The sequence below is a fragment of the Hemiscyllium ocellatum genome, chromosome 13 (genome assembly GCF_020745735.1).
Source record: "Hemiscyllium ocellatum isolate sHemOce1 chromosome 13, sHemOce1.pat.X.cur, whole genome shotgun sequence".
NCBI classification, from domain to species: domain Eukaryota; kingdom Metazoa; phylum Chordata; class Chondrichthyes; order Orectolobiformes; family Hemiscylliidae; genus Hemiscyllium; species Hemiscyllium ocellatum.
Genome location: NC_083413.1, coordinates 48,749,289 through 48,777,224, shown reverse-complemented (window position 1 = coordinate 48,777,224; position 27,936 = coordinate 48,749,289). Strand labels below are relative to the sequence as shown.

Sequence of the window (27,936 nt, the reverse complement as noted above, 5' to 3'; positions counted from 1 at the left end):
ATTGCGTGCAATTCTGGTCTCCTTCCTATCGGAAAGATGTTGTGAAACTTGAAAGGGTTCAGAAAAGATTTACAAGGATATTGCCAGGGTTGGAGGATTTGAGCTGTAGGGAGAGGTTGAACAGGCTGGGGCTGTTTTCCCTGGAGCATTGGAGGCTGAGGGGTGACCTTTTAAAGGTTTACAAAATTATGAGGGACATGGATGGGGTAAATAGGCAAAGTATTTTTCCTGAGGTTGGGGAGTCCAGAACTAGAGGGCATAGGTTTAGGATGAGAGGGGAAAGATATAAAAGGGACCTAAGGGGCAACATTTTTACGCAGAGGGTGGTACGTGTATGGAATGAGCTGCCAAAGGAAGTGATGGAGGCTGGTACAATTGCAACATTTAAGAGACATTTGGATGGGTATATGAATAAGCAGGGCTTGGAAGGATGTGGGCCAGGTGCTGGCAGGTGGGACTAGATTGGATTGGGATATCTCGTTGGCATGGACAGGTTGGACCGAAGGGTCTGTTTCCATGCTATAAGTTGAATTAGCATCTCTATGACTCTATTGGAAAATTTAGAACTAGGAATCATTGTTTAAAAGTCAAGGGTTGCCCATTTAAAACTGAGATAAGGTAAATATTTTTCACTCAGAAAGGTCGTGAATGTTTGGAACTATCTTCCTGCAAAGGTGTCGGAAGCACAGTCCTTGACAATATTTAAGGCAGTCTTAGATCGATTCTCATTAAGCAAGGGGGTGAAAATTTATCAGCACTTGACAGGAATGCCGATTTGAGGTTGCAATCAGATCAGCATTGATCTTATAATGGAACAGTCTCAATGGCTGATTGGCCTAGTCCTGCTCCTAATCCAGATGTTCATATATATTGTATAGGTACGAGAATCAGACTATTAAAATTGACAGTTTATTGGATGAAGGTCAAATCCATTTTGATGATCAAAATGAGGCCATCAGATCCATGGGACAACTACTAAAACTGGGTACCAAAATAGAATATTAAATAGGAGAGACCTGTCAGTGGAGAACCTTATTGTATTTTTCATCCCTTACTCCTGCGATCTTTATTAAATGTTTTGATCTTTTAGTGGGATGGATGGGCAAATTGCATATGAAGTTTTAGCCCAATTGCCATTTTTTCTCTTAGCACTTATCCCCTTTAAAGATTTGCAAACGTGTCCTGGTTATAGAAACTGCAGTTTTCGTAGATTTTCCAAATACAGTACTTTGTCATTTTCCATCTCAAGTTTCATCTGTGCTTTCTTCATTGATGACTTAATAAGAATGATATTTCATTAGATACATCTACCCTAATAGAATAATTGATTCCAGCTATTTTATGAGAAATGTTAACGCATTATCATTCCCAAACCCAAATCAAGTTCCTTAATTTTGTTCCAATTCTTATTAACTATGGATTTTAGGTACCATTTTAATCAGGCTGTTCCAGACACACTGTAGGTGTGCAACTTGTCCAAAACTGTACAATTGAAAGATTCAGCCACTAGGATACTCATCACTGGACTGAAACTTCTTGAGACTGCCGTAATGCCCTCCCTTTGCATCATATTTATTTTGTCTGTACTAACACTTCATCCATTTCATTACAAATTCAACACACATTCAGATACAAAGCCTTTAACTCTACCTTTACGATATATTGTAGTCCCTGGCCTTATCTGGTGGTGTACTTTTAGGTTTGTGTTCCTTATCTGTGCCTGCCATATTCTAGTTATCATGAATTGCATGAGTTGCATGGGTCACTGTACCCAAACTGTTCGCTATGCTTTCTCTCCACAGATGCTGCCAGACCTGCAGAATTTTTCCAGCAATTTCTATTTTGTTCATGAATTCCTACCTTTCTCTACTATCTCATTATTTCAATTGATTAACCACCTCCTTTTCTAAGGTCTAAATTCCCACTATTTCGTCTAAAACCAATTCTGCTGGCATGGTTGTACAATTTGCTAGAATATTGGTCTCAGACAGTTCATGTGAAGCCTGCCCCTACATTACATCTCCCACTTTACCCAATACTTCTTCAGTGCACATATAACTGACCACATAACTGACTCCTCATCACAATCTGACCCCACTGTAAGGTCCATCCTTCTAGCCCCACTTTCAGCAGTACAAAACTTCTCTGCCATTTATCCTGTCCGTTACTGCCACTACATTCCTGTTTAGTCCACCCCCTTGAAGACTTCCTGTGTCACACTGCCATGGTTGGTTTGCTAATTCAACTTATAGCCCCCACTCACTAAAAAATTACAAGGTCTAAGGGTTTTCGATTCCTCTGCTGCTTTGTCTACTTCACTTGCAGTCAAATCTTCCTGAACCTGACCACAGACCAAATCAAAAGACCTTAGTTTCAGGGGTTTGACTAACTTTTTGAACAAAGTATCCAGGTAGCTTTTCTCCTCCTTGATGCATCACTGTGTCTGTAGCTTCTAAATCATCATAAACCTTTATTGCAGACGTGGTTGCTGCTGCCTGCCAGCTCCCAGGGGTACGATCGGTGCAATACATTATTTGCCCTGCCATATTTATTGCATTTAATTTAATTAAGTTAAGAAATAACCCAATAATAATCTATTGTTATATCAAGCAACTTAACTAGTTAAATTCTAAATTTATTATAACATTTGTATATTCCCATTATCAATTTAAAGTTCTCCTGTTTATAGAAATGAATAAAACACAAGCTCACTGACTACTCATATATCTGCTCATTTAATTAATTTTCAGGCTCCAGCTCTCACATCCTGCTGCGGCTGCTGTCTGGCTGCTCTCTTGGCCCATTTCTTTTACATAATAAGTCAGAACAGCATCTCCTCCTACACTGCAACAAATTCTCTCAGTCTCAAAATTGCCAATTCTCACTCTGTTTCAAGCTCAACTCAGTCATGAACTATTCCTTTTGTGCTTGCTAACTTTGTGTGCAAGTTCATCTGTGTTTTCTTAATTGAAATTCTTCAGAGGTGAGTCAACACTGCTGACAAGAAAAAAGAATTAGCGGCTGAAGTAAATCATTAGTCTCTCTCATTGGGATCCTATTTATTCCTAAGACTGAAAGAAACAATTTTAAGCATGTAGTTAAATGTTAAATGAAAATTAGACTAAATGTTAGAAAGAGATTAGCCTTTAAAAGTATTCCTTAAGATTCCACCATTCTCCAAGCTTTATACTTGGCACTCTTTGTCTTGTTGCACTTAGCGATGAGTTGCTGACTTTGGGCAACTCTTTGGGTGGGGTTTGGTTTCCCATCCACTGTCACTCCCATTAAAACCAGAAGGTGGCAGATTCAGGTCAGGATTCTGATTTTGCATATTTGAACTTTGTTTTTTTTTAATGGGTTAATATTCACCCTGCTGAATTGTTTGAATTAAAGAGTTTCTACATACGTTTGAATTAATAAACTAGAAGTGAGTTGAGCATCATTGCAAAACTTGCATTTCATATGTTCCTTGTTGTCAATATATATTGACTTCTCTTTCGACCAGGCTCAGTTGTTAATGAAACAAAAAGAGGAAGATTTTGCAATGGCAACTAAATCTCGTGATGAAGCCTTTCAAGAAATCCAAAAGTTAAGAAAATATATAGAGATGATGGAAGTAAGAGAATCACACAAGGTGAAAACATGAATAAAAATGCTTTTTTCTTTATATTGTAACTGTTAGTAAGGATAATTGATTTATGTACTTTAATACTTTTATGGAACAACAGTACGGTCAGATATTGGTTCAGATGGACTGAACAGTGCTACTTCCATAAATATCAAAAATACGAGAACAGAATCAGCATTAAGATTCATCGATCAGATAGTATGTTGAATGCTTCTCAGTGTGATAATAAGAATCTGTGTGGAGCTACTCCCACTGCGAGGAAACGACTCTACTGAATTATCAGCTGAACAATTATTTTGCCACGGCACATGGTGTTCACTGCTGAAGAGATCAAATAATCATGTTTAGTTTTCAACAATATTATTTATTTATTCATAGTTTGATTCTGAAGAAACTTCAATGTCTAGGAATTATATTATGATAGCTCTTTTTTCATACCTGTTAGCTTGTTATTGATTTGTCAGTGCAGATGCATTAAAGAAAGACAAATAAGTTTTAGAAAAAGTCTTAAATGTGAAGATTGGCGTTTAGCTGTGGAACTATCTAATGTAGTATCCAAGACCCTACTATCAAGAACCTACTTGTGCTTTAATAATTCACAACTCCATTCCTTAACTGATCTGATTGTTAACTTACTTTCCAGATTGTAAAACCTCAGGAAAGTTTAACAGATTCTAAACAAGATAATAGTCAAATGACAGTGACTTTAGAAAATGTATTGGCATCACACATAAAACTCCAACAGACAGTGGAGAATCTACAAGTGGGACTTGGACAAAGAGAACCAGAGATCAGTTACTTGCAACGGGACAAGTAAGAAGATGCTATATTTATAGATAATGTTTTTCAAAATATTGCATTTCTGAATTTGTAGTTTAAACAACAATCCTTATCATACCCAACAAAATCAGAGTGATTTGAATGCATTTTTTAAATGAAGAACCAAACTTATTAACGTGGCAATCATGCTGTTTCAAAGTGAAAATAGATTAGGATGCAAAATTATATTGTCGACTATTACTGTTCTAACGTGGCATCTAGGCTCTTTTGACAGTGCCTTCAAACTCTACAGCCTCAGTCAGCTTGAAGGACAAAGTCACTACCACCTGCAAGTATCCCTCCAAGCTATACATTATTCATTCTTCTGTTATGATCCCAACTTTTGTTATTGTTGGGTAAGTCAGATCACAGACTGAAATCTGGCTTGATAGATCTTGTTTTGTTTGGTTTTATTGGAGTGATCTCTCCTAATGGGCACATAATGTTGCACAGTTGGTCTGCACAATAAACCAAAAGTTTATTAAGCAAAGGAGATTTAAAAAATGAATAAACCCAACTATTTACTTAGAACACAATGATTTTGCATCACATGGTAATGATTCCTGTTAACACCCAATAACACACCATTACAAATCCCCAAACATCCCAAGTACAATCTCCAACAACACCCATGTACATTATTCACAACTGAGAAAAATTACCTTCTCCAATATGCCTGTAGATTAAATTAACTGTGATGTCAACTACCAGTCTGGAAGATCTGATGGTCTTTTCATGGATCCATCATACACCAAAGTGTAAACTGATGAACTGAGTCCTCCACATGCTTATGGAATTTTAACTTAATAGCTCTTTATTTTTGTAGAATTTCCCTTAGAATCCAATCTGATTAATTGGCTTGGCTCCCAGTTGCCTGGAAAGCACTCCAGGGGAGGTTGCAGCCACTGTTGCGTAAGACTGTTTATTGCTTGTTCTGACTTCAAAAGTAAGAAACACCATAAACCACTTTCAAATATGTCTCATTTTTATTTTTTAAAAATAAGATTTAATACTTGAAAAGATTCCTTATCATACCCTTCTCATAGTCTTGTTGACACTGCTTTTATAAGTAATATTTTGGGAGCTCATCAAATCCATTTTAATTTGAGGAACCTGATACGAAGGAAATACAGAATAGGTGCAATTGTAAATTTATAGTTGCTAAAATATCCTTTTTACTCAAAGAATGTTCAGTCCTATACTGAAAACAACATATGGTGGAGGTCACACTGGGTCATGCAGAGAGAATTTAGAGTCTAGAGTAGCATTCAGTACAGATTCCAGCATCTGCCATAATTTTGCTCCAAACAAATATTCAGTCCTGTGCCAGAGTCATACTCCAAGACTTCAGTGAGCTATTTTAAAACTTTTAAATCAGTTATGGTGTTGCTGGCTCAGCCAACATTGTCCATCCCTAATTGCTTTGGAGGAGATGGTGGTGAGCTACCTTCTTGAATCACTGCAGTCCTTTGAACATATTGGCACCCAAAGTGCTGTTGGAAATAGGAGTTTCAGAATTTTTACCATCAATGGTGAAGGAACAGCAGTATACTTCCAAATCAGAATGGTATTTGGCTTGCAGGAGAAATTGCAGGTGGTGGTTGTGCCATGTATCTTCCGCACTTGTCCTTCTAGATGATAGAGGTCTGAGTTTGGACCGTGCTGTTGGAAGAGCCTTAGTGAGTAACTGCAGTGCACCTTGTAGATAACATAGAACACTGCCACGTTGTGTGACTTGGAGAGGAATTTGGATGTGATGATCTTCTTGCAGTTGTCCTTTTTGATAGAATTCAAAGAGTGGGATATGGGTGTCACAGTAAATGTGCAGCAGTTGATCTGTAGATAATTTATCATATATTCCCAGAAGGAATGGATGTTCAGCATTGTGTCCAGTGGCATGGAAATTAATCAAACATACAGCCTTCTCCTGTTATAGTCCTGTTATAATCCTGTGTAATTAGATTCGGTTCCCTACAGTGTGGAAACTGGCCCTTTGGCCCAACAGGTTCACACTGACCCTCCGAAGAGCAACCCACCCAGATCCATTTCCCTCTGACTAATGCACCTAACACTATTGGCAGTTTGGCATGGCGAATTCATCTGACCTACACATCTTTGAAACTGGAGCACCTGGAGGAAACCCATGCAGACACTGGGAGAATGTACAAACTCCACACAGACAGTCGCCCGAGGCTGGGATTGATCCGGGGTCCCTGGCACTGTGAGGCAACATGCTAACCACTGAGCCACTGTGCCACCCCTGCTGAGCTTTCTCAATGCTTTTCCCTCTGCAGTCATCGGCAAGTGCACATTCCCACATTTTGACAAGCCTTTTAGATCAAATAAAGGGCATGGAAGAGAACACAAGGGGTTAAGTGGTGATCTACTCATTCCACAATATAGTCTCTGTCCATTCTGATAGTCATTTTGTTATTGGGATTGCTTTAGTTAAACTTCTGTCAGCAATGCTCCTCAGAATGTGGATTGTCAGGACTTGATGGCGTTGCCATTGAGGTCTAGTGATGTTCTTGAAGATGGATATTTCCTAAATTTATGAACCATGAATCTTAATTGTAAGTCGTCAGCTTAAACCTTGTCTGGAATCTCCTTTAGATTGGCAGAAATTGTGAATGGCAATGAAGAATGTGGGATGAAAAGTGAACAGTTAAATGGAGATGTTTGGGCTGAGGAAACTGTTTTGAGAAACTCCACTAGCAATGTTCTGGGGTTACAATGTTTGGCCTACAAAATTCACGACTATGCATTTGGATTCTAATAGTTGAAAGATTTTATCTGTGATTCTCATTGATTTTACTTCTGTTCAAATACTTTAGTACCATGCTCAATATAATGAGATCAGTTACAATTTTCTAGTCTCGCCTCAGCCAAATTGCTAGAGTTTGTGTTTAGGGCTTACATTGGGCAGAACTATAATTGTGAGATCTATTATCTTTGTAACTTATATTTGATGATAATGATGGTATAAATTTAAACTGCTGTTGTTTTGTTGCTCATCCTGCCTATTATGAAAACTCTGAAGGGGACAAGAATTCAAGGACGCTAAAATTGAATCAAAGATGTTCACTGAACGGATCGAAGCCCTGAAAAAACAGTTCCAAAGTGAGAGAGAGATTGAGATGAAGGCCAGCCAGAAAGAAATAATGGAAGTAAGTCTGATTGCATTTTTCCGAAAGTGAAACACAAATACCCAAGGCAATGATTTGTTTAAAAATAACAATGAGACAAATGATTTGTGTAAAAGAAAGAATTGCATTTCTACAATGTTTTTGATGGCTCTCTGTAGTTACTGAAGACTTTCAAAATATTGTCACTGTTGTAATGTAGATAACGTGGCAGCCAATCTGTGCCTAAATCTCAAAGTGCAATGGGATAATAACTAGATAATCTGTCTTTTATAACAATTGGATAAATATTGACCGTGACACTGGCAAAAACTCTTTGCTCTTTTTCAAAGTAATGTCATGGAATCTTTTACATTTGTCTAGCCAAGCAAAAGGGTTCTTAGTCTAGAGGTGTCCAGCACAGAAAATGTTCCTTTGACCTATTTGAGTCTGCACTGGTCGAAAACAACGACCTAACTATTCTAATCTCCTTTTCCAGCATTTGGTGTGTAGCTTTACATGATTTGACATCATAAGTGTACATCTAAATACTTCTTAAATGTTATGAGAGCTTCTGTCTCACTTATAGGCAGTGAGTTCCAGATTCCCACACACTCTGAGTGAAAACATTTTTCCTCACATTCTCTACAAATCTCCTGCTCCTTACCTTAAAGTTATGCCCCTCATCTGATGGCATCTCTGGAAAGTCAGCCTGGATTTGTGTTCATGCCTGATGTGGGACTTGAATCTGAAGCGTTATGACTCAGGAGAGTAGACCACTAGATATATAAAGTCTTTAAAAATAAAGTATAGGTATTAAGGTGCAATCAAAGTAGTTACTTTTGTCTTTTTTTCACAAATAAATTGAAACATTTATTATTTCTGTGAAAAATAATGATCAAGTATGAGTCGTTAACAAATTGCAAGGGTATGGAACAGCCATGCACAGATCAATTATTTCTTGGCATTACACTGAAAGACTGGACATTTATAAGGTGTCTGTGTACAACGAACGAAGCACACTGAGTGGTAAAGCCCAAATTCTTTTTGTTCTTATGTTGTTAAAGTACAGGTCGTTCCGGTATAACACAGGTTCCATCAACGCAAATTGGCTATAATGCAATTGACGAGTCATGGACACTGTTTGGATAATGTAAACTTTCTGCTGAACGGGTATAGCAATTTTCTACAGCAGTTTTACATAGCACAATTTTTTATAGCATGAATTTGCACAGGAACGCAACTATTGTGTTATGCTATAGTGTTAAAACCTCAACATAATTAAAGGTGCAAATCATCTTACTAGAACAGTTTGGCTGTCCACTCAAATGTTTGGCCTTGGTTGAAGCCAGAAATGAATTGTATAGTTGGGCACTTGGAAGTACCCAAGGATGCCCTCATAAGAACAGGGTACGATGCACAACTCATTGACCGCTAGTTCCGACGCGCCTCAGGAAACAGACACGAGCTGTAACTGACAGCTTCGTTGTCCAGTACTTCCCAGGAGCCGAGAAACTACACCATGTTCTTTGCAGCCTGCAAAACATTATCAATGAGGATGAGCACCTCGCCAAGACCTTCCTCCCGCCTCCACCTCTTGCCTTTAAACAACCACCAAACCTCAAACAGATCATTGTTTACAGCAAGCTGCTGGCTTTCAGGACAACACCGTACAGTATAATCTTGTCTCGGTAGATGCTGCAAGATGTGTCAGTGTCGACACAGATACCACCATTACACGTGGGGACACCATCCACCATGTACTGGCAGGTACTCACGTGACTCAGCCAGCGTTGTCTATTTCATACGCTACAGGCAAGGATGCCCTGATGCAAGGTACATTGGTGAGACCGTGCAGAGTCTACAGCAACAGATGAATAGACACTACACAACAATCACCAGGCAGGAGTATTCCCTCCCAGCCGGAAAACACTACAGTGATCTGGGACATTCGATCTCTGACCTTCGGGTGACCATCCTCCAAGGCAGACTTCAGGACAGGCAACAACGCAAAGTGGCCAAGCAAAGGCTGTTAGCCAAGATTGGCACTCATGGGGATGGCCCCAACCAGGACCTTGGGTTCATGACACACTACAAGTGACCCCACTGCACTACACACACACACCCTTTCTCATACATTCACACATACACTCCTACACACGCCCCCTCTCTCAGACTTACACCCCTTTACACTCAGACATCTACACACATTCCCACAGACATTCATACCTAACCCCGCCCCCGCACACCCATATAAGTTTGTGGGGTGAATTCGTACTTGCAGAATTATGTTTTATTTTGATCAAAAACTGCGTGAATCCATGTAAGATGCTGTATTTCTTTGTTTCGAAATAGAATCTGTCTGAACATTGGTGCACAGGCAGCCTCACACATGGCACATCACACCTTCAATGCATTATCTGGGCTGACATGGCATCTACTGTTAAAGTTCACTTGAGAATGTACTTTTAAAAAGTTCTGGGATTAACACATGAACTGAAACCGATATGGTAATTCTATAAGATGAAAGTTAAACAATCCAGGTCTTTTTCAATATATAATTTAGGTTACATCACACTGTAAACTTTTGCTATAAGTTCTGTGTCTTATGATCTTATATTCCACTACTACCTGGTGAAGGAGCAGTGCTCTGAAAGCTAGTGTTTCCAAATAAACCTGTTGGTCTATAACTTGGTGTTGTTATTTTTAACTTGATTAGAAACAGGTTTTGGTGGAGAAACAGATTTCTCACTTTAATTCCACACAAATCAAACCTTTAATTTATTTTCTAAACGTTAGCAAGAATTGCATTTTATTTGAGTAGAAGATAATGCAATCAGAAGTACCTGTTTGCCAAGGCCTACCTTTTTCTTGACTTGCAATTTTTTTTCCCCAACTTCACAGCTTAAAAAATGTCTAAGTAATGCCACATCCAAGACTGCAGAAGTGTCACGAGCCAATAGAGAATTGCGACTGAAAGTTTCTGAATTTGAGAAATTGATAAAAAGTCAGAAAACAAAGATAAAAGATCAAAAGATTCAACTAAAACATCATCTGGAGACCAAAACAACCTATGCACAAAATACAGAAAGAATGAAGGTATGTGCAGTATGATTTTTTTCTTTGTGTGTAAACACATTTTTAAAGACCAGGCTATGAAATTTTACAGTCTCCCAACTCTGTTCATTGTAGAAATGCAACTTCCATAAAAAGACCCACTTTCCGATCATCTTAAATCAAGAACTTTCTGTATAACAAAGGGAAAAGTAAGTGATGAAACAGAAAACTGTGCGGATTTAGCTTCGTTACAGATATTAAGAAATAGAGTATAACAGATCAGCAACAGAAGCATAGATGCACAGAATGAGGCTATTTGCATCATTGAATCAATACCAACTTTAAGGAGCAGTCCTGTTAGTCCCAACTTCTCTGCTATTTATCTTTTGAAGGCTGTTATTGGATCTGTATCCACAACCCAATCAGGCAGTGAATTCTAAATTTTAACAAATCAAGAAAAGTTAAGTAAAGAGTTCACTTGATCCAGAAGCAGAGCTTTTGAGGCGACATCAAGATTTTTGAGTGATGCAGGGCAAGTGGAAGCTGCAGATTGGGTAAGTACAGATGAGGGTAGTATATTAGCATGGATAGAGAATTGGCCAATGGGTAGAAAACAGTGAGTGGAGATAAGTGGTTCTATTTCAGGTTGGCAACTTGTAACCAGTGGGGTTCCACAGAGATCAGTGCTGTGACAGTAACTGTTGACAATATATATTAATGACTTAGAGTCATACAGCATGGAAACAGACCCTTTGGTCCAACTAGTCTATGTTGAATATAATCCCAAACTAGTCCCACCTCCTCCTATCCCATATCCCTCCAAACCTTCCCTATTCATCTTTCTATCCAAATGTTTTTTAAGCATGGCAATTTTACCCACATCCACCACTTCCTCACTAAGTTCATGCCACACACCAATCACCCTGTATAAAACAAGTTGTCTCATGTCTTTTTTTAAATCTCTCTCCTCTCACGTTAAAAATGTGCCCCCTAATCTTGAAATTCCTCATCTTAGGGAAAAGACAAGTGCCATCAACTGTATCTGTACCTCTCATTATTTTGTAAACTTCTATCAGGTCACCTTTCAAGCTCCTATGCTCTAGTGAAAAAAGTCCCAGCCTTTCTTTATAACTCAAAGCTTCCATACCCAGCAACATTCCGGTAAATCTCTGCTGAACCTTCTCCAGCTTGATAACGTCATTTCTAGAACTGGTCGACCAGAACTGGACTGAAAATGTGTTGCTGGAAAAGCGCAACAGGTCAGGCAGCATTCAAGGAGCAGGAGAATCGACGTTTCGGGCATGAGCCCTTCTTCAGCTCCTGCCCGAAATGTCAATTCTCCTGCTCCTTAGATGCTGCCTGACCTGCTGTGCTTTTCCAGCAGCACATTTTCAGCTCTGATGTCCAGCATCTGCAGTCCTCACTTCCAACCAGAACTGGACACAGCATTCTAGTTAATGTACTGTACCCAGATTTGCAGACAACTCAAAAATAGATGGAGAAGCAAATTGTGAAACAGTCTAATTGATAGGTTAAGTAAGTGGTCAAAGTGTTGGCAAATGGAGTGTCAAATTGGAAATATAAGGCAGGGCAGGTGACTGAGGTGTCAGTTGTGGAGTACTTTGTGGCCAGCGACCAAAATTCCATTAGTTTTAAAATAGTGATAGAAAAGGATAGACCAGATTTAAAAGTTGAAGTTCTAAATTGGAGAAAGGCCAATTTTGACAGTATTGGACAAAAACTTTCAAAAGCTTATTGGGCGAGATGTTCGCAGGCAAAGGGACGGGCTGGAAAATGGGAAACCTTCAGGAATGAGATAACAAGAAACCAGGGAAAGTATATTCCTGCTAGGGTGAAAGGAAAGGCTGGTAGGTATAGGGAATGCTGGATGACTAAAGAAATTGAGGGTTTGGTTAAGAAAAAGAAGGAAGCATATGTAAGGTATAGACAGGATAGATCGAGTGAATCCTTAGAGTATAAAGGAAGTAGGAGTATACTTAAGAGGGAAATCAGGAGGGCAAAAAGGGGGCATGAGATAGTTTTGGTAAATAGAATTAAGGAGAATCCAAAGGGTTTTTACAAATACATTAAGGACAAAAGGAAAACTAGGGAGAGAATAGGGCCACAGAAAATGGGGGAGATACTAAATGAGTATTTTGCGTCAGTATTTACTGTGGAAAAGGACATGGAAGATATAGAATGTAGGGAAATAGATGGTGACATATAGGAAGTGCTGGCTGCCTTGAAATGCATAAAGGTGGATAAATCTCCAAGACCAGATCAGGTGTACCCTAGAACTCTGTGGGAAGCTAGAAAAGTGACTGCTGGGCCTCTTGCTGAGATATTTGTATCATTGATAGTCACAGGTGAGATGCTGGAAGACTGGAGGTTGGCAGACTTGGTGCCACTGTTTAAGAAGGATGGTAAGGCCAAGCCAGGGAACTATAGACCAGTGAGCCTGACGCCAGTGGTGGACAAGTTATTAGAGGGAATCCTGAGGGACAGGATGTACATGTATTTGGAAAGGCAAGGACTGATTAGGGAATCGTCAACATGGTGTGACTAGTGCGTGAGAAATCATGTCTCACAAACTTGAGTTTTTGAAGAAGTAACAAAGAGGATTGATGAGGGCAGAGCGGTAGATATGATCTATATGGACTTCAGTAAGGTTTTGACAAGGTTCCCATGGGAGACTGGTGAGCAAGGTTAGATCTCACGGAATAAAGGGAGAACTAGCCATTTGGATACAGAACTGGCTCAAAGATAGAAGACAGAGTTGTGGTGAGGGTTGCTTTTCAGACTGGAGGCCTGTGACCAGTGGAGTGCCATTAGGATCGGTGCTGGGTCCACTACTTTTTTCATTTACATAAATGATTTGGATGTGAGCATAAGAGGTGCAATTAGTAAGTTTGCAGATGAGACAAAAATTAGAGGTGTAGTGGACAGCAAAGAAAGTAACCTCAGATTACAACAGGATCTCTCTTTTATTGGTCAGAGTATTGAGTACAGAAGTTGGGAGGTCATGTTGCGGCTGTACAGGACATTGGCTAGGTCACTGTTGGAATATTGCATGCATTTCTGGTCTCCTTCCTTTTGGAAAGACGTTGTGAAACTTGAAAGCGTTCAGAAAAGATTTACAAGGATGTTGCCAGGGTTGGAGGATTTGAGCTATAGGGAGAGGCTGAGGCTGTTTTCCCTGGAGCGTTGGAGGTTGCCGGGTGACCTTATAGAGGTTTACAAAATTATGAGGGACATGGAGAGGGTAAATAGGCAAAGTCGTTTCTCTGGGTCGGGGAGTCCAGAACTAGAGGGCATAGGTTTAGGGTGAGAGGGGAAAGATATAAAAGAAACTTAAGGGGCATCTTTTTCACACCAGAGGATGGTATGTGTATGGAATGAGCTGCCAGAGGATGTGGTGGAGGCAGGTACAATTGCAACATTTAAGAGGCATTTGGAAAGTATATGAATAGGAAGGGTTTGGAGAGGGATATGGGCTGGGTGCTGGCAGGTGGGACTTGATTAGGTAGGGATATCTGGTCGGCATGGATGGGTTGGACTGAAGGGTCTGTTTCCATGCTGTACATCTCTATGGCTCTCTGACCCTATGTAAAGTTGTTCATTTTGAAAGGGAGAACAAAAGAACGGTGGTATTAAAATGAAGAAAACCTGCAGAAAATTGCAACACAAAGGGACGGGAAATTTGTGCATGAAACATAAAAAGCCAGCACACAGGTCTAGCAGGTAATCAGTAAGGCTAATAGAATGTTGACCCTTATTTAAGGGGGAGGGTGGGGTATAAGAGTAGGGAAATCAAGATTAGAGTGATGCTGGAAAAGCACAGCAGGTCAGGCAGCATCCGAGGAGCAGGAAAATCGATGTTTCAGGCAGGAGCCCTTCACCAGGAAGGGCTGTTTCCTGTGGGGGCAGAGTTCTTGAATCTATTTAAAACTGAGATCAGTAAGTTCTTGATCAATAGGGAAATCAAGGTTCATTGGGGGGAAAAATGGAAAATAGCTGTGAGGAATGTCAGATCAGCAATGATCCTATTGAATGGTGGAGTAGACTTGAGGGGTCAATTAGTCTACTCCTATTTCCATTTCATATGGTCAAAAGAGGGTTTTCCTCATGTTAGCTGTGTTTCATTTGCTGATCATTTTGAAATCTACTCTTTGGCTATGGATCTTTCAACCATTGGTTTCTCATAATTTACTTTAGCTGGATCCCTCAAAATTTTAAACACCTCAATCAAATTGCTCTTTTTTCAATTTGCCCATGGAATGTGTGTTTTACTACCTAGACAGGCATTTATTGTTTATTCATAATTTCCTGAGAAGTTGGTGGCAAGCTGTCATCTTGAACTGCTGGAGTTCTTGCAACGTAGTGACACCTGTGATGCTGTTAAAAAGAGAGTTGCTGGATTTTGACCCAGTGACAGTGAAAAAGCAGCAATACAGTTCTTGAGTCAGGATGGTGTGTGGCTTGGAGAAGAACTTGCAGGTATTTTTTTAGATTAGATTAGACTTACAGTGTGGAAACAGGCCCTTCGGCCCAACAAGTCCACACCGACCCGCCGAAGCGCAACCCACCCATACCCCTACATTTACCCCTTACCTAACACTACGGGCAATTTAGCTTGGCCAATTCACCTGACCCGCACATCTTTGGACTGTGGGAGGAGATGGTAGGGGCCAAATTTGGTAAATGTTGTTGGAGGAACTTTTGAGAGTTAGGGCAGTTGATCTTGCAGGTGGCACATAGCATTAAGTAGCATTAGCAAAACTGGATTCAATCAGACTCAACAGGAAAACTGGCTGGAGTCAATCCTAGCAAAAAAAAATGGGGTGGTTGTTGGAGCAAACTTTCAAGTCTCCAAAATACGTGCCAATCCTGGGGACCAAATTAATTCAAGTCACATAAATGCTTACATTTTGTGTCTGCATCTTAATGTAGCAGAATTAATTGTACTGTATTATGTTCCTTTATTGAATGCAATTAAGACCAATCATTTCCTTTCAGTGAAATTTAAAGTGAAAGGAAACTTCTGTTTAGATTTTCAAAAAGTAATTAGCCTTCCAATATGCTAAGAAAGCTTGCCTTTATCCTACTTCTCAACTGATTAAAGTTGCTATTGGAGCATGAATCAGCTTGGTTCTGTACAGACAATAGCATATCCTCAATTTAGATTACACATTTCTCTGCTAAAAATCACAACACCAGGTTATAGTCCAACAGGTTTCATTAGAAGCACTAGCTTCACATTAATGGCTGTGGAGGATGCAATTGTAAGATACAGAATTTATAGCAAAAGTTTACAGTGTGATGTAACTGAAATTATATATTGAAAAATACCTTGATTATTCGTTGAGTCTTTTGTCTGTTCGAATACCATGATAGTTTCACTTCTTTCATATGTAAATCACAAAACATTTTTTAAAAAGTTACATTCTCAGGTTAACTGTAACAATTGGTGTTGGCAAGACAATATGTATAAACATTATGGCATAGACAGGGAACACAGGGGGCTAACACCTTCAACATATTATCTAGCTAACACCACTTGTTAACCTTAACCTGAGAATGTAACTTTTAAAAAAAAGGTTTTGCGATTTACTGATGAAAGAAGTTAAACTATTCAAACAAATGAAAGACTCAACAAACAATCAAGGTATTTTTCAATGTATAATTTCAGTTACATCACACTGTAAACTTTTGCTATAAATTCTGTGTCTTACAATTGTGTCTTCCACATCCACCTGATGAAGGAGCGGCACTCTGAAAGCTAGTGCTTCCAATTAAACCTGGTGGACTGTAACCTGTATTGTGTGATTTTTAACTTTGTACACCCCAGTCCAACACCAGCATCTCCAAAACATTTCTCAGCAAGATATTGGGGAGGAAGGGCTCAATAACTTTTTCCATTTGTTTTATCCTACTTTAAATTGGTTGGTACCAGAAATGTTAAACACTAAAACTAAATTGTTCCTGATTACTATTATTAACTCATAACTTTACTTGTAATATGGCTGCAGCATATTTCATTACCACAAAAATGATGACTGGATAATTTTCCCAAGATTTCCTTAGTGTTTCACACCTTACTGCTTCACTACTTTCTCAAAATTACTATGTCAAACTATACCTTGAATAATGAGGTGGGTACTAGAACAGCTTTGAATGAACTAAAGTCATAGAGATGTACAGCACGGAAACAGACCCTTCGGTCCAACTCGTCCATGCTGACCAGATAACCCATCCCAATCTAGCCCCACCTGCCAGCATCCGGCCCATATCTCTCCAAATCCTTCCTATTCATATACCCATCCAGATGCCTTTTAAATGTCGCAATTGTACTAGCCTCCATCACTTCCTCTGGCAGCTCATTCCATACACATATCACCCTCTGTGTGTAAAGGTTGCCCCTTAGGTCTCTTTTAGATCTTTCCCCTCTCACCCTAAATCTATGCCCTCTAGTTCTGGACTCCCCCATCCCAGGGAAAATACTTTGTCTATTTTTCCTATCAATGTCCCTTATGATTTTAGAAATCTCTATAAGCTCACCCCTCAGCCTCCAACACTTCAGGGAAAATAACCCCAGTCCAATATCTCAAATCCTCCAACCCTGGCAACATCCTTCTAAATCTTTTCTGAACCCTTTCCGATAGGAAGGAGACTAGAATTGCATGCAATATTCCAAAAGTGGCCTAACCAATGTCCTGGACAGCCACAACATGACCTCCCACTCCTACACTCAATACTCTGACCAATAAAGGAAAGCATACCAAAATGTCGTCTTCACTATCCTACCTACCTGTGACTCTACTTTCAAGGAGCTATGAACCTGCACTCCAAGGTCTCATTGTTCAGCAACACTCCCTAGGACCTTACCATTAAGTGTATAAGTCTTGCTAAGATTTACTTTCCCAAAATGTAGCACCTCTCATTTATCTGAATTAAACACCATCTGCCACTTCTCAGTTCATTGGCCCATCTGATCAAGATCCTGTTGTGTTCTGAGGTAACCTTCTTCGCTGTCCACTACATCACCAGTTTGTGTCATCTGCAAACTTACTAACTATACCTCTTATGCTCGCCTCCAAATCATTTATATAAATGACTAAAAGCAGTGGACCCAGCACTGATTCTTGTGGCACTCCACTGGTCACAGGCCTCCAGTCTGAAAAACAACCTTCCACCAACACCCTCATCCTTCTACCTTTTAGCCAGTTCTGTAACCAACTGGCTAGTTCTCCCTGTATTCCATGAGATCTAACCTGTTGTCACACATTTCCATTATATTGGTTCATAAATCACATTTAGTAATCAGGTGATTTACATTTTTTTTCTTTTCTCATCACAGGTTGATAACTAACTGCTAATTAGATTACAGAATTAAAATAATTAATTATTTGATTTTGAAGAGGTTAAACAGTAATGAAAATAATCTTCTGGTAATACAAAACTTAAATGAAGGAGAAAACCAGGATTATCACCTTTATTGTTGTTCTTACAAAATTGTCCTGATGAGTGATAGGTGAAATGTTTTGGCAAAATGTCTTTTTTAAGTAATATTCAGCAAATGAAAATAAAAAGGGTATTTTCATGCCTTTGATATGTTTTTTGGCTAGGAACTTGAAGCCGACTTAAAACAGATGGAGGGAATAAAAGAACTGTATCAGAAAAAGAACTATGAGCAGGTCTGTACACAGACAAAAATGAGCATCATTTATTTCTTAAATGATATGTTTTATAAATTATTTAACTGTAAATAAAACTCTTGGGTATACATTGAGGGTAGGGTCCCAATACATCAGCATAAGTTTGTTTGGCATTTCCAACTTTAATTTTTTGAGCAGTGGATCTCCGATTGGTATGAGGCAGGGATCCAACCCTCTCCAAAGGAATTTCCCTCATAGATTTACAACCAATCAGTAGTTAACAATCCTGTGGTCTGCTGTGGCCACTCAGTGGCCGCTGAGGTTTTCCAGGAAGCCTAAAAAGAATGATGGATCTCCCAAACCCAGGATCTGGCTGGGACTCGGTTCGCAGATCTTGATGCATTGGGGTGGGGCCACATGCTGGAGAGCACAGTGGGAAACAGGTTGGATGAAGAAAGGCAGAATTTTTGAGAGTAGAGAACCACCCTCCCTCCTTTTCACTGACCAGCAGCCTATTAGTGTTAAACCTGCCAGACTACGTGTTAGACACAGTATAGAAGCAAATTACTGCAGGTGTTGTTTTCAGTACAGATCCTAACAAATGCTGGAGATCACAGCAGGTTAGACAGTATCCACGGATAGAGAGCAAGCTAACGTTGAGTCTGATGAAGAGTCGTCTAGATTCGATAAGTTAGCTTGCTCTCTCTCCATGGATGCTGTCTGACCCGCTGTGATTTCCAGCATTTGTTGTTTTCAGTACATGTTAGACACAGAGCTTTCCCACTTCCCATTAGACTGGAGGGACATAAGGTGGAGGCCCTAAAATAGATATTAATTATCCACTTAAGGCCTCAATTGGGTCACAGATGGGAATCTTTGTCACTGCCCATAAAATCATAGCAACTGGTCTGTGCTGGATATCATCAAGCTTCATTAAAAACTACTAAAGCTCCTAATTTCAGCCTTATAGATGGTGGTTAACATCTGAATCTGTTCAGTTTTACTGAAGTCAGGAATTTTATACACTTTGTGGCTCTTTTTACTTTCCATTGTACATTATTCATTTCTTTATCTGCAGTCTCAAATGATTCAGAAGTTTGTGACAGAAATGCAGAGTCTACAAGAAGAGCTTCAAAATGTGGCAAAGAGTCAGCTTGAGTCAGCATCCCTCCACAAACAGCAAGAATTCCAATTGAAGGAGGAACATAAGCTAAGTCAAGAGTTGAGGAGTAAGTGTCAGGTGGGATGTCTTCTGTATCCATGCTTTTCTTAGAAAAAGGAAATTGTTTCGTAAGGACTTTTTTGTAATCTGCTGTTAAAAGGGAAGATTGGCATTTGAACAATAAACTATTTTTAAGGCTATGAAAATTTGTGTCAGCATGTATAATGGCAGGTCAATATGCAATTTATTGTTTTGTACGCTTGTTAATGTTGAATTTCCCTTTTGAAGTGAAGTGTTGAAATTGCTGATTAATACAATTGTATTTCTAAGGTAGAACTTTACATTTATGTGCTTATATGTTTATAATATAACCAGTCTCAAAGTCAAGATATTATTGATATCTACAGAAAAATCTGTCCTTTGCCGATGGAGACTTACTGCTGTGAATGGTCCAACCTACTTGCACTTATGTGGGAGATGTCACAAGGGTCCCGGTTTCTCCCTGAAGTGAGCTGTTGCCAGAGAAATCAAAGGCAGGTGTGACTTTGATATCTTGGGATTGACATTCACTCTTTGTGGGTGCATGTCCTTGCCCAATAGCTGGCGTATCTCTGAGATGATGGATCCAAACATTCTTATTTCTCTACAGAATTGCCCATCTAACATTTGTAGATAACTGTAGCAAAGCTTATTAACCCTTGTTCTCATCATTCCCCTGTGATGAGGATTTTTTTTAACTTGGAGGGTTATGAACATTTGGCTTTCTCTACCACAGAGGACTGCGGAAGCGTAATTTTTATGTATGTAGTAATCAGATCTATTGATTTCTACCTTAAAGAGACATACAGAGTTATGAAGATTGAGTGAGTAAAAGACATTGCAGTGTTCAGTCATGATTGCAGGCCGGATGGGCTCAATGATCTTCTCCTGTTTCTTTGTTCATATGGGCTTTGGTAGATCTTAAACTGCTGATTCTCCTCCTGGAGACTGTGTATGGCAGCCACTGGAGGTTACTGTTCTTGCTAGGCTTATTGAAGATCTCATCTCCACTGTCTGCTTCTGTTGATAATTGCAGTAGGAGCAAGAGTACGGGAATGATTGACATGGCTTCTGACATTTGACCTCCATAAGCAGATGATCTATGGGGAAATTGCAGTATTATCGAAGGGATTACAGAACCCTGACACGCTTGGCAATCAAGCTGAACGTGATGCCCTCACATGGAGGATTCTGAAGGAACTCCTAGCCATTCCTCAATAAGGAGCTCTGAGATATGTAACCTTACCAAAGGCACAGTGGATAGCCAAAGTGATTATGCTGCTTTGGGAATAGACTTCAACTTGTAACCAACCATGAAAACAGCCACTTCCCAAATCCTCTCTTGCCCAATCACAGCCCATATCTTTGCAGATTTTATCCTATGTGAAGATAGGACTTGCTATAAATTGCATGACAAGGAAGTAAATATTTAGCATAGTGTAATGTTCATGATTGCTTGGAGCCACAATTTGTTGTCTGCATTCTTTGATTATTACTGACCTCCAGATGAAGTGAGAATTGAAGGCCGGTGGGTAACATTGCTTAACCAGCGAAGGTCTGATTACTGCAAATGCCCCTTGCAGCCTCTCAAAAGAATTGTGCAAGCTCCACCCTTGTAGCAAAATGACAGCACCTTAATTGTTCTCACTTTGCATGGGCTCCCATCCATTATGAACATTGCGTAGTTGACTTTTGATCTGATAAGTGAGGTTTCAACCTTGTGTTTGCATGAGTTCCTTGTGAGTCCTGTCTGTGGTCTGCAAACTTCTCCCCATTCTTTGTTACTTTTTGTGTTTCTGTTGCTGTAGCCCTGTTGACCTTCTGCTTCTCCCATTTTGTTTGAGTGCCTTTTCCATCACCATTAATTTGACTACTTTACCCCCATAGACTGTTTAGAGGTTCGTATTCCCTTGCTGGCTGTACATCCTCCCAGTGCATTGACCAGAGTTACTGGTCCTACTCAACCTCTAGAACATAGAACATAGAAGGATACAGCGCAGTACAGGCCCTTCGGCCCTCGATGTTGCGCCGAACGAATCCTACCTAACCTATACTAGCCCAATAACTTCCAAATGCCTATCCAATGCCCGCTTAAATGACCATAAAGAAGGAGAGTTCACCACTGATACGGGCAGGGCATTCCATGAACTCACAACCCGCTGTGTGAAGAATCTACCCCTAACATCTGTCCTATACCTACCACCCCTTAATTTAAAGCTATGTCCCCTAGTAACACCTGACTCCATTAGCGGTAAAAGGTTCTTAGTATCTACCCTATCTAAACCCCTAATCATCTTATACACTTCTATCAGATCTCCCCTAAACCTTCTCTTCTCCAATGAGAACAGCCCCAAGTGCCTCAGCCTTTCCTCATAAGATTTTCCTACCATTCCAGGCAACATCCTGGTAAACCTCCTCTGCACTCGTTCTAAAGCTTCCACATCCTTCCTATAGTATGGCGACCAAAACTGCACACAATACTCCAGATGAGGCCTCACCAGAGTCTTATACAACTGCAACATGACCTCAGGACTCCGGAACTCAATTCCTCTGCCAATAAAGCCCAGTACACCATATGCCTTCCTCACAGCACTATTTACCTGGGTGGCAACTTTCAGAGATCTGTGTACATAGACACCAAGATCCCTCTGCTCATCCACACTACCAAGTAGCCTACCATTAGCCCAGTAATCCATCATCTTGTTATTCCTACCAAAGTGAACGACTTCGCACTTAGCTACATTGAATTCCATTTGCCACATTTCCGCCCAGCTCTGCAACTTATCTATATCCCGCTGTAACCTACCACTTCCTTCCTCACTATCCACAACTCCACCGACTTTTGTGTCATCCGCAAACTTGCTTACCCAGCTTTCAAGTCCTTCCTCTAGATCATTTATAAAGATAACAAAAAGCAATGGTCCCAAAACAGATCCTTGTGGTACACCGCTAGTAACTGCGCTCCAAGATGAACATAATCCATCAACTACTACCCTCTGTCTCCTTCCAGCCAGCCAATTCCTAATCCAAACCTCTAATGTATCCTCAATGCCATACCTCCGACGTTTTAGCATTAGCCTACCATGGGGAACCTTATCGAACGCCTTACTAAAATCCATATACACAACATCTTCTGCTTTACCCTCATCCACTTCCTTAGTCACCTTCTCAAAGAACTCAATAAGGTTTGTGAGGCACGACCTGCCCTTCACAAAACCATGCTGGCTATCCCTGATCACGTTATTCCTACCCAGATGTTCATAAATCTTATCCCTTACCATTCTCTCTAAGACTTTGCCCACCACTGAAGTCAGACTCACTGGCCTATAGTTACTAGGGCTATCCCTACTCCCTTTCTTGAACAATGGGACCACATTCGCTATCCTCCAGTCCTCTGGTACTATTCCCGTTGACAATGACGACATAAAAATCCAGGCCAATGGCTCTGCTATCTCCTCCCTAGCTTCCCATAGGATCCTGGGGTAAATGCCATCAGGCCCAGGAGACTTATCTATATTCATCCTTTCCAATATTCCCAAAACCTCTTCCCTGCATATTTCCAGGGCATCCATTCTAAAGAATGTTAAGCTCTGTTAAGAGCTCATTGTCCATTCCCATTAATTATGAGGGTCCCACCTTTTATTACAAGTAGACTCCTAAATGTTTACAACGTGGGAGACCATTTGTGTCTGTGCTGGTCAGCAAAGATCTGACGACATTAAATACCATTTTCCAGCTCTTGGCCCTCAGCCCCAGAAGTTTTGGCAAGGTAAGTGAATATCTAAATACTGCTGAAGTGTTACAAGAATTTGACTCAAGCATCCTTTCAGGCAGTGAGTCCCAGACTGTCGTCTCCCTTAATGTTTAAGAAAACATTCTCCTCAATTCTCTTTCTTAGCCTTGTGTCTCTTACCTTGCATCTATGCCTCCTTACCCCCTACCAATGTTATCATTCTGAGCAACCCAGTACAAGAGCACATTCCCAGACTTGATCTGCAAACTTTCCTCAGGGTGCCATGGACTTCCCCTTGATGAACCCCTGACTATTAGTGACCAAATAGCCATGACTGATCTGCTTACACTTTTACCTCAAGTACTAATCGTGGCTCAAGTCCCAAAGTACAAGGGCATCCACGCCCTATCTTGTGGCAGGACCAAAAGCCTGGCTGACTGTGACCAATTCCCTAGATTATAATCAGAGCATGCCCTGACTGGAGTCTACTCATTCCAATAAGTAATCATCCATTTATACTTTATTACATTCAACACATAAGTGATGCCATATGCTGCAGCTCTGATGCCAACATAGAGCTGTGCCATACAGCAACATATCATCAGAGATATGTCTGACTGATAAATTTATTCTTTTGTGCTCTGCACTGCTACAAGTGAACTGCTTCTTTTGTGCAGAAAGGCAGACGAGACCACAAACACTGCCTACCTCCAAGTTAGTGTTAAAGACCCTGTGCACTAAGAGCATGCTATATAATAACGATTGCTTGCCTCAAAATGGCAGTAAAAACCTTGTGTGAAATAAAGCAAGTTAAACCACAGGAGGTAGTTGGCCCCTTGTAAGCACTAAAAACTCTGTATCGATATTTCAGATCCTTGCCTGCCCCTCAGCACAAATGACCTGCAGAAGATGCAAGCCCTGGCTGAAACTCAACACAGACATCTATTTCAAACCCACTATCTCCCACACCTACCTGGATTACACCTCTTCCCACATCTCCTCCTGTAAAAATGCGATCCATAACTCCCAATTCCTCTGCCTCTGTCGTATTTGCTCTCAAGAGGAGCAATTCCACTCCAGGACATCCCAGATGGCCTCCTATTTTCAGGACCGTAATTTCCCCTCCCACGTGATCAACAAAGCCCTCCAGCACGTCTCCTCCACTTGCTGCAACTCTGTCCTTGAAACCTACCCCTCCAACCGCAACAAGGATAGAACCACCCCGGTCCTCTCCTTCCACTAATATGCAGTTACAGCGCATTATCCTCCACCATTTCCATCATCTACAATCAGACCCTACCAGAGACCTATTTCCCTCCTCACCCCATTTCCATTCTGTAGAGACCATTCCCTCTGTGACTCCCTCATTACGTCCATACCCCCAACCAACCCACCCTCCACACTCGGCATCTCCCCATGCTGCCGCAAGAGATGTAAAACCTGCGTCCACACCTCTCTCCTCATTCCATCCAAAGCCCCAAAGGATCTTTTCAAATCTGGCAGAGATTTTCTTTACCATCCACCACCTCATCTACAGTATCCATTGATCTTGACATAGAGGAGACCACATTGGGGAGCTGGAATGCCAACTTGCGGAACATTTAAGGGAACAGAAACGTCTCTGGGACACAACAATCCCACCGCCCTGTGGCACTCCACCAAGGACATGCAAGTCCTGAGCCTCCTCCACCCCTAAGTCCAAGCCAACTGTTGACTGGAAAGAGAATGCCTCACCTTCCACTTTGGGACCCGTCAACCACATGGCATCAATGTTGACTTCACTAATTTCACTAACTCATCATTTAGGTATGAAGATTTAATCAGGCAAAGTTTTGTCAATTTCTGGATTAGTGGTGCTGGAAGAGCACAGCAGTTCAGGCAGCATCCGAGGAGCAGTAAAATCAACATTTCGGGCAAAAGCCCTTCATCACAATAATCTGATTTTTGAACTCTCACCCATTAAGTCACCTTAATCACTACCATTTTGATCATCTCAGAAATAGGAGAATTCTACCCTCCGTCTTTTCTCCCGTCCTTTCAGGTGGACTTGGTTACGAATGCAGTCACTGATAGCAACTGGATATCAGTGGAGTTAGATTGCGAGGCAACTGTGGTCCTTTTCTCTTCCCCAATGCACCCCTCCCCCTACCCCCAATCCTCCTTTTAATCTGTTTCCCTCAAAAAGGCTTTGAATGCTTTCATAATTTAATTGATTGCTTTTTTAAAAAGGAACAAAATTAATGGGCATCAACAATTATGCTATTTATCAACAAATTAGCCTTGACTATTTTCTGTCTATGAAACATGTCTGCAAAAATTGGGCAAGCTGTTTTCTTTTGGGCATTATAAGTGTTGTTAGTGATCTAAAATGGAGTCCAAAGTGTGTGTATACCTATGCCAAAGTGCATAGGTGACTGGTTTGATTCCACCATTAGCATGCCAGAAGGGTGCAGAACTGGAGGATTATGACATCAATTGATATTGAATTCTGATTTGATGGCACTACTGCAATTTGGAGATCCACACTTCAGTCCTCTTCTCAACATTGCACAGTTGAACATACGTTAAGCTGGAGGAAGGATCTCTTACTAATGTTTTTTAACAGAATCATCATTTACATCAACAGATTATTGTTTTTTTTTCTAGAAGTTTTGATAATTCTAATTTTATAGTGCCATCTATAATATTTCAAGTTTCAACGGCTTACAAGATGCAGTAGGTGCTGAAGCACATTTTGCTGACTTGAAGATTTTTGAACAAACCAGTTGCTCTCAGATATCAGTGTATCACTATTCTTTTGAAGAATTGAGCATGTCTGTCTTGAAGAATGGAGCCACTGTTGGATCCCCAGAGATACTGAAACAGCAGATTGCAGGACAGCTGTAACCTGCTACAAGTCTTTTTGAATACAAGTATATGGCCATGATATCTGATGTCTGAGCTCACATTGCTGCAAGCTGACCTTGCTCAGCATCAGTTTTGAAGAAGGGTCATACCTGACGCTGTTTCTTCCATAACAGATGTTACCAGACCTTCTGGGTTTTATTTTTTCAGCATTCTGTGTTTCTTGCTCAAAAGCAATCTGAGTTTCAATCATAGCACTCAAACCTTGGGTGGAGGCTCTTTGTGCTGCACTGGACACTGAGACATTGGCCTGAGGCATTTCATCATGGTTGAGTCTACAAAAATGTTGATTAGAGAGTTAGCTACAAATCCTGATCTGTTCTTGCCTCAATATTGGGAGACTGGAAAGGTTGGGACAGTTTTTTTTAGTGGCGCGTAGGAAGTTGAATAGTGACCTTTGTAGAGGTTTATAAAATCATGAGGGGCATTGATAAGGTGAATGACAAGGGTTTTCAATCTAGGGTAGGAGATATCAAGCTAAGGGGGTATATTTTTAAGGTGTGGAGAGTTTTTAAAAGGACATGAGAGGCAACTTTATTTTATAAGTGTGGTTTGTATGTGGAATGAACTGCCAGAGAAGGGGTGCATACAGGTACAGTTACAATGTTTAAAAGACATTTGGATATGTTCATGAATAGGAAAGCTTGAGGGATCTGAACCAAAGGAGGCAGGTGAGTCTAGTTTAGTTTGTGAACATAACCGCCACGGAATGGATGGACTGAAGGGTCTGTTTTCAGGCTGTAAGATTCTATGGCTCTGTAAATTATTTCTAGAAAGGAAATAATTTGTGGGCGGCACGGTGGCACAGTGGTTAGCACTGCTGTCTCACAGCGCCTGAGACCCGGGTTCAGTTCCCGACTCAAGCGACTGACTGTGTGGAGTTTGCACATTCTCCCCATGTCTGCGTGGGTTTCCTCCGGGTGCTCCGGTTTCCTCCCACAGTCCACAGGTGTGCGGGTCAGGCGAATTGGCCATGCTAAATTGCCCGTAGTGTTAGGTAAGGGGTAAATGTAGGGGTATGGGTGGGTTGCGCTTCGGCGGGTCGGTGTGGACTTGTTGGGCTGAAGGGCCTGTTTCCACACTGTAAGTAATCTAATCTAATCTAAAAGGAGGTCTTTTGGTAGAGTGGGTAGCATCCCTGTGTTTAAGCCAGAATCTACAGCCAGTTGCACACTAGAACTGATAGCCAAGGAGTATGTATTCATTACATGACCAAAGAGGGGGAGTAACAACTTGTGAATTATTCCAACTTCTGTCGATGGCCAGCTGGAAGAGCAGGAGTGCTTTCTAGTCAGCCATGAGGGGGAAAGAAATTGGAATCCCTATCATCATATCTCCTGACTGCAACGTCATAAAGTGTACATTACCAGAGCAATTTAGACTCCTGCAGGTGGTGGATGAGGATGGAATTGGCACAGTTTCCTAGGAAGCCAGTGTGGTTTGGATTGATGCCAAGAGCTTGGGATTCAGTTCCTGTTCCAGCTTGATTAGAGTTGGGTCCTTGCTCTGACCCTACCTATGGTGGAGATTGCTGTGCTATGGAACAGCTATTTGAAAATGATGATTGATAGATAAAGCAATAAACCTGACTTTCATGTTTTGTAAGAACTGTCACAGAGGCTGCTTAACTCAACTCTTGTGCAGCAGGAAAGAACAAGACCACCAGCAGGGATACAAAGGTGGTGAGAACACAGGCAGGGAGCAGTGGAGATAAAAGCAGAGAAGCAGTGGTAAAGTGTGAGATCAGGAGTGGGAATAAAAACAGTTCAGAATCAAACAGTTGAGGAGCAATGCTACTAGGAGCCAATTTGAGGAGG

The 27,936-nt window shown here is 40.7% G+C and overlaps 1 protein-coding gene across 1 annotated transcript in view; it reads left to right on the top strand.

The window, feature by feature from the left end:
• The window catches only part of LOC132821330 (coiled-coil domain-containing protein 150-like), an 88,770-nt gene that overhangs the window by 50,625 nt on the left and 10,209 nt on the right, over positions 1-27,936 (top strand). The window contains exons 16-21 of the mRNA XM_060833914.1: positions 3,506-3,634; positions 4,272-4,441; positions 7,488-7,614; positions 10,474-10,668; positions 18,252-18,320; positions 19,360-19,521. Coding sequence (XP_060689897.1) covers positions 3,506-3,634; positions 4,272-4,441; positions 7,488-7,614; positions 10,474-10,668; positions 18,252-18,320; positions 19,360-19,521 — 852 coding nt within the window. The remainder of the gene's footprint in view (positions 1-3,505; positions 3,635-4,271; positions 4,442-7,487; positions 7,615-10,473; positions 10,669-18,251; positions 18,321-19,359; positions 19,522-27,936) is intronic.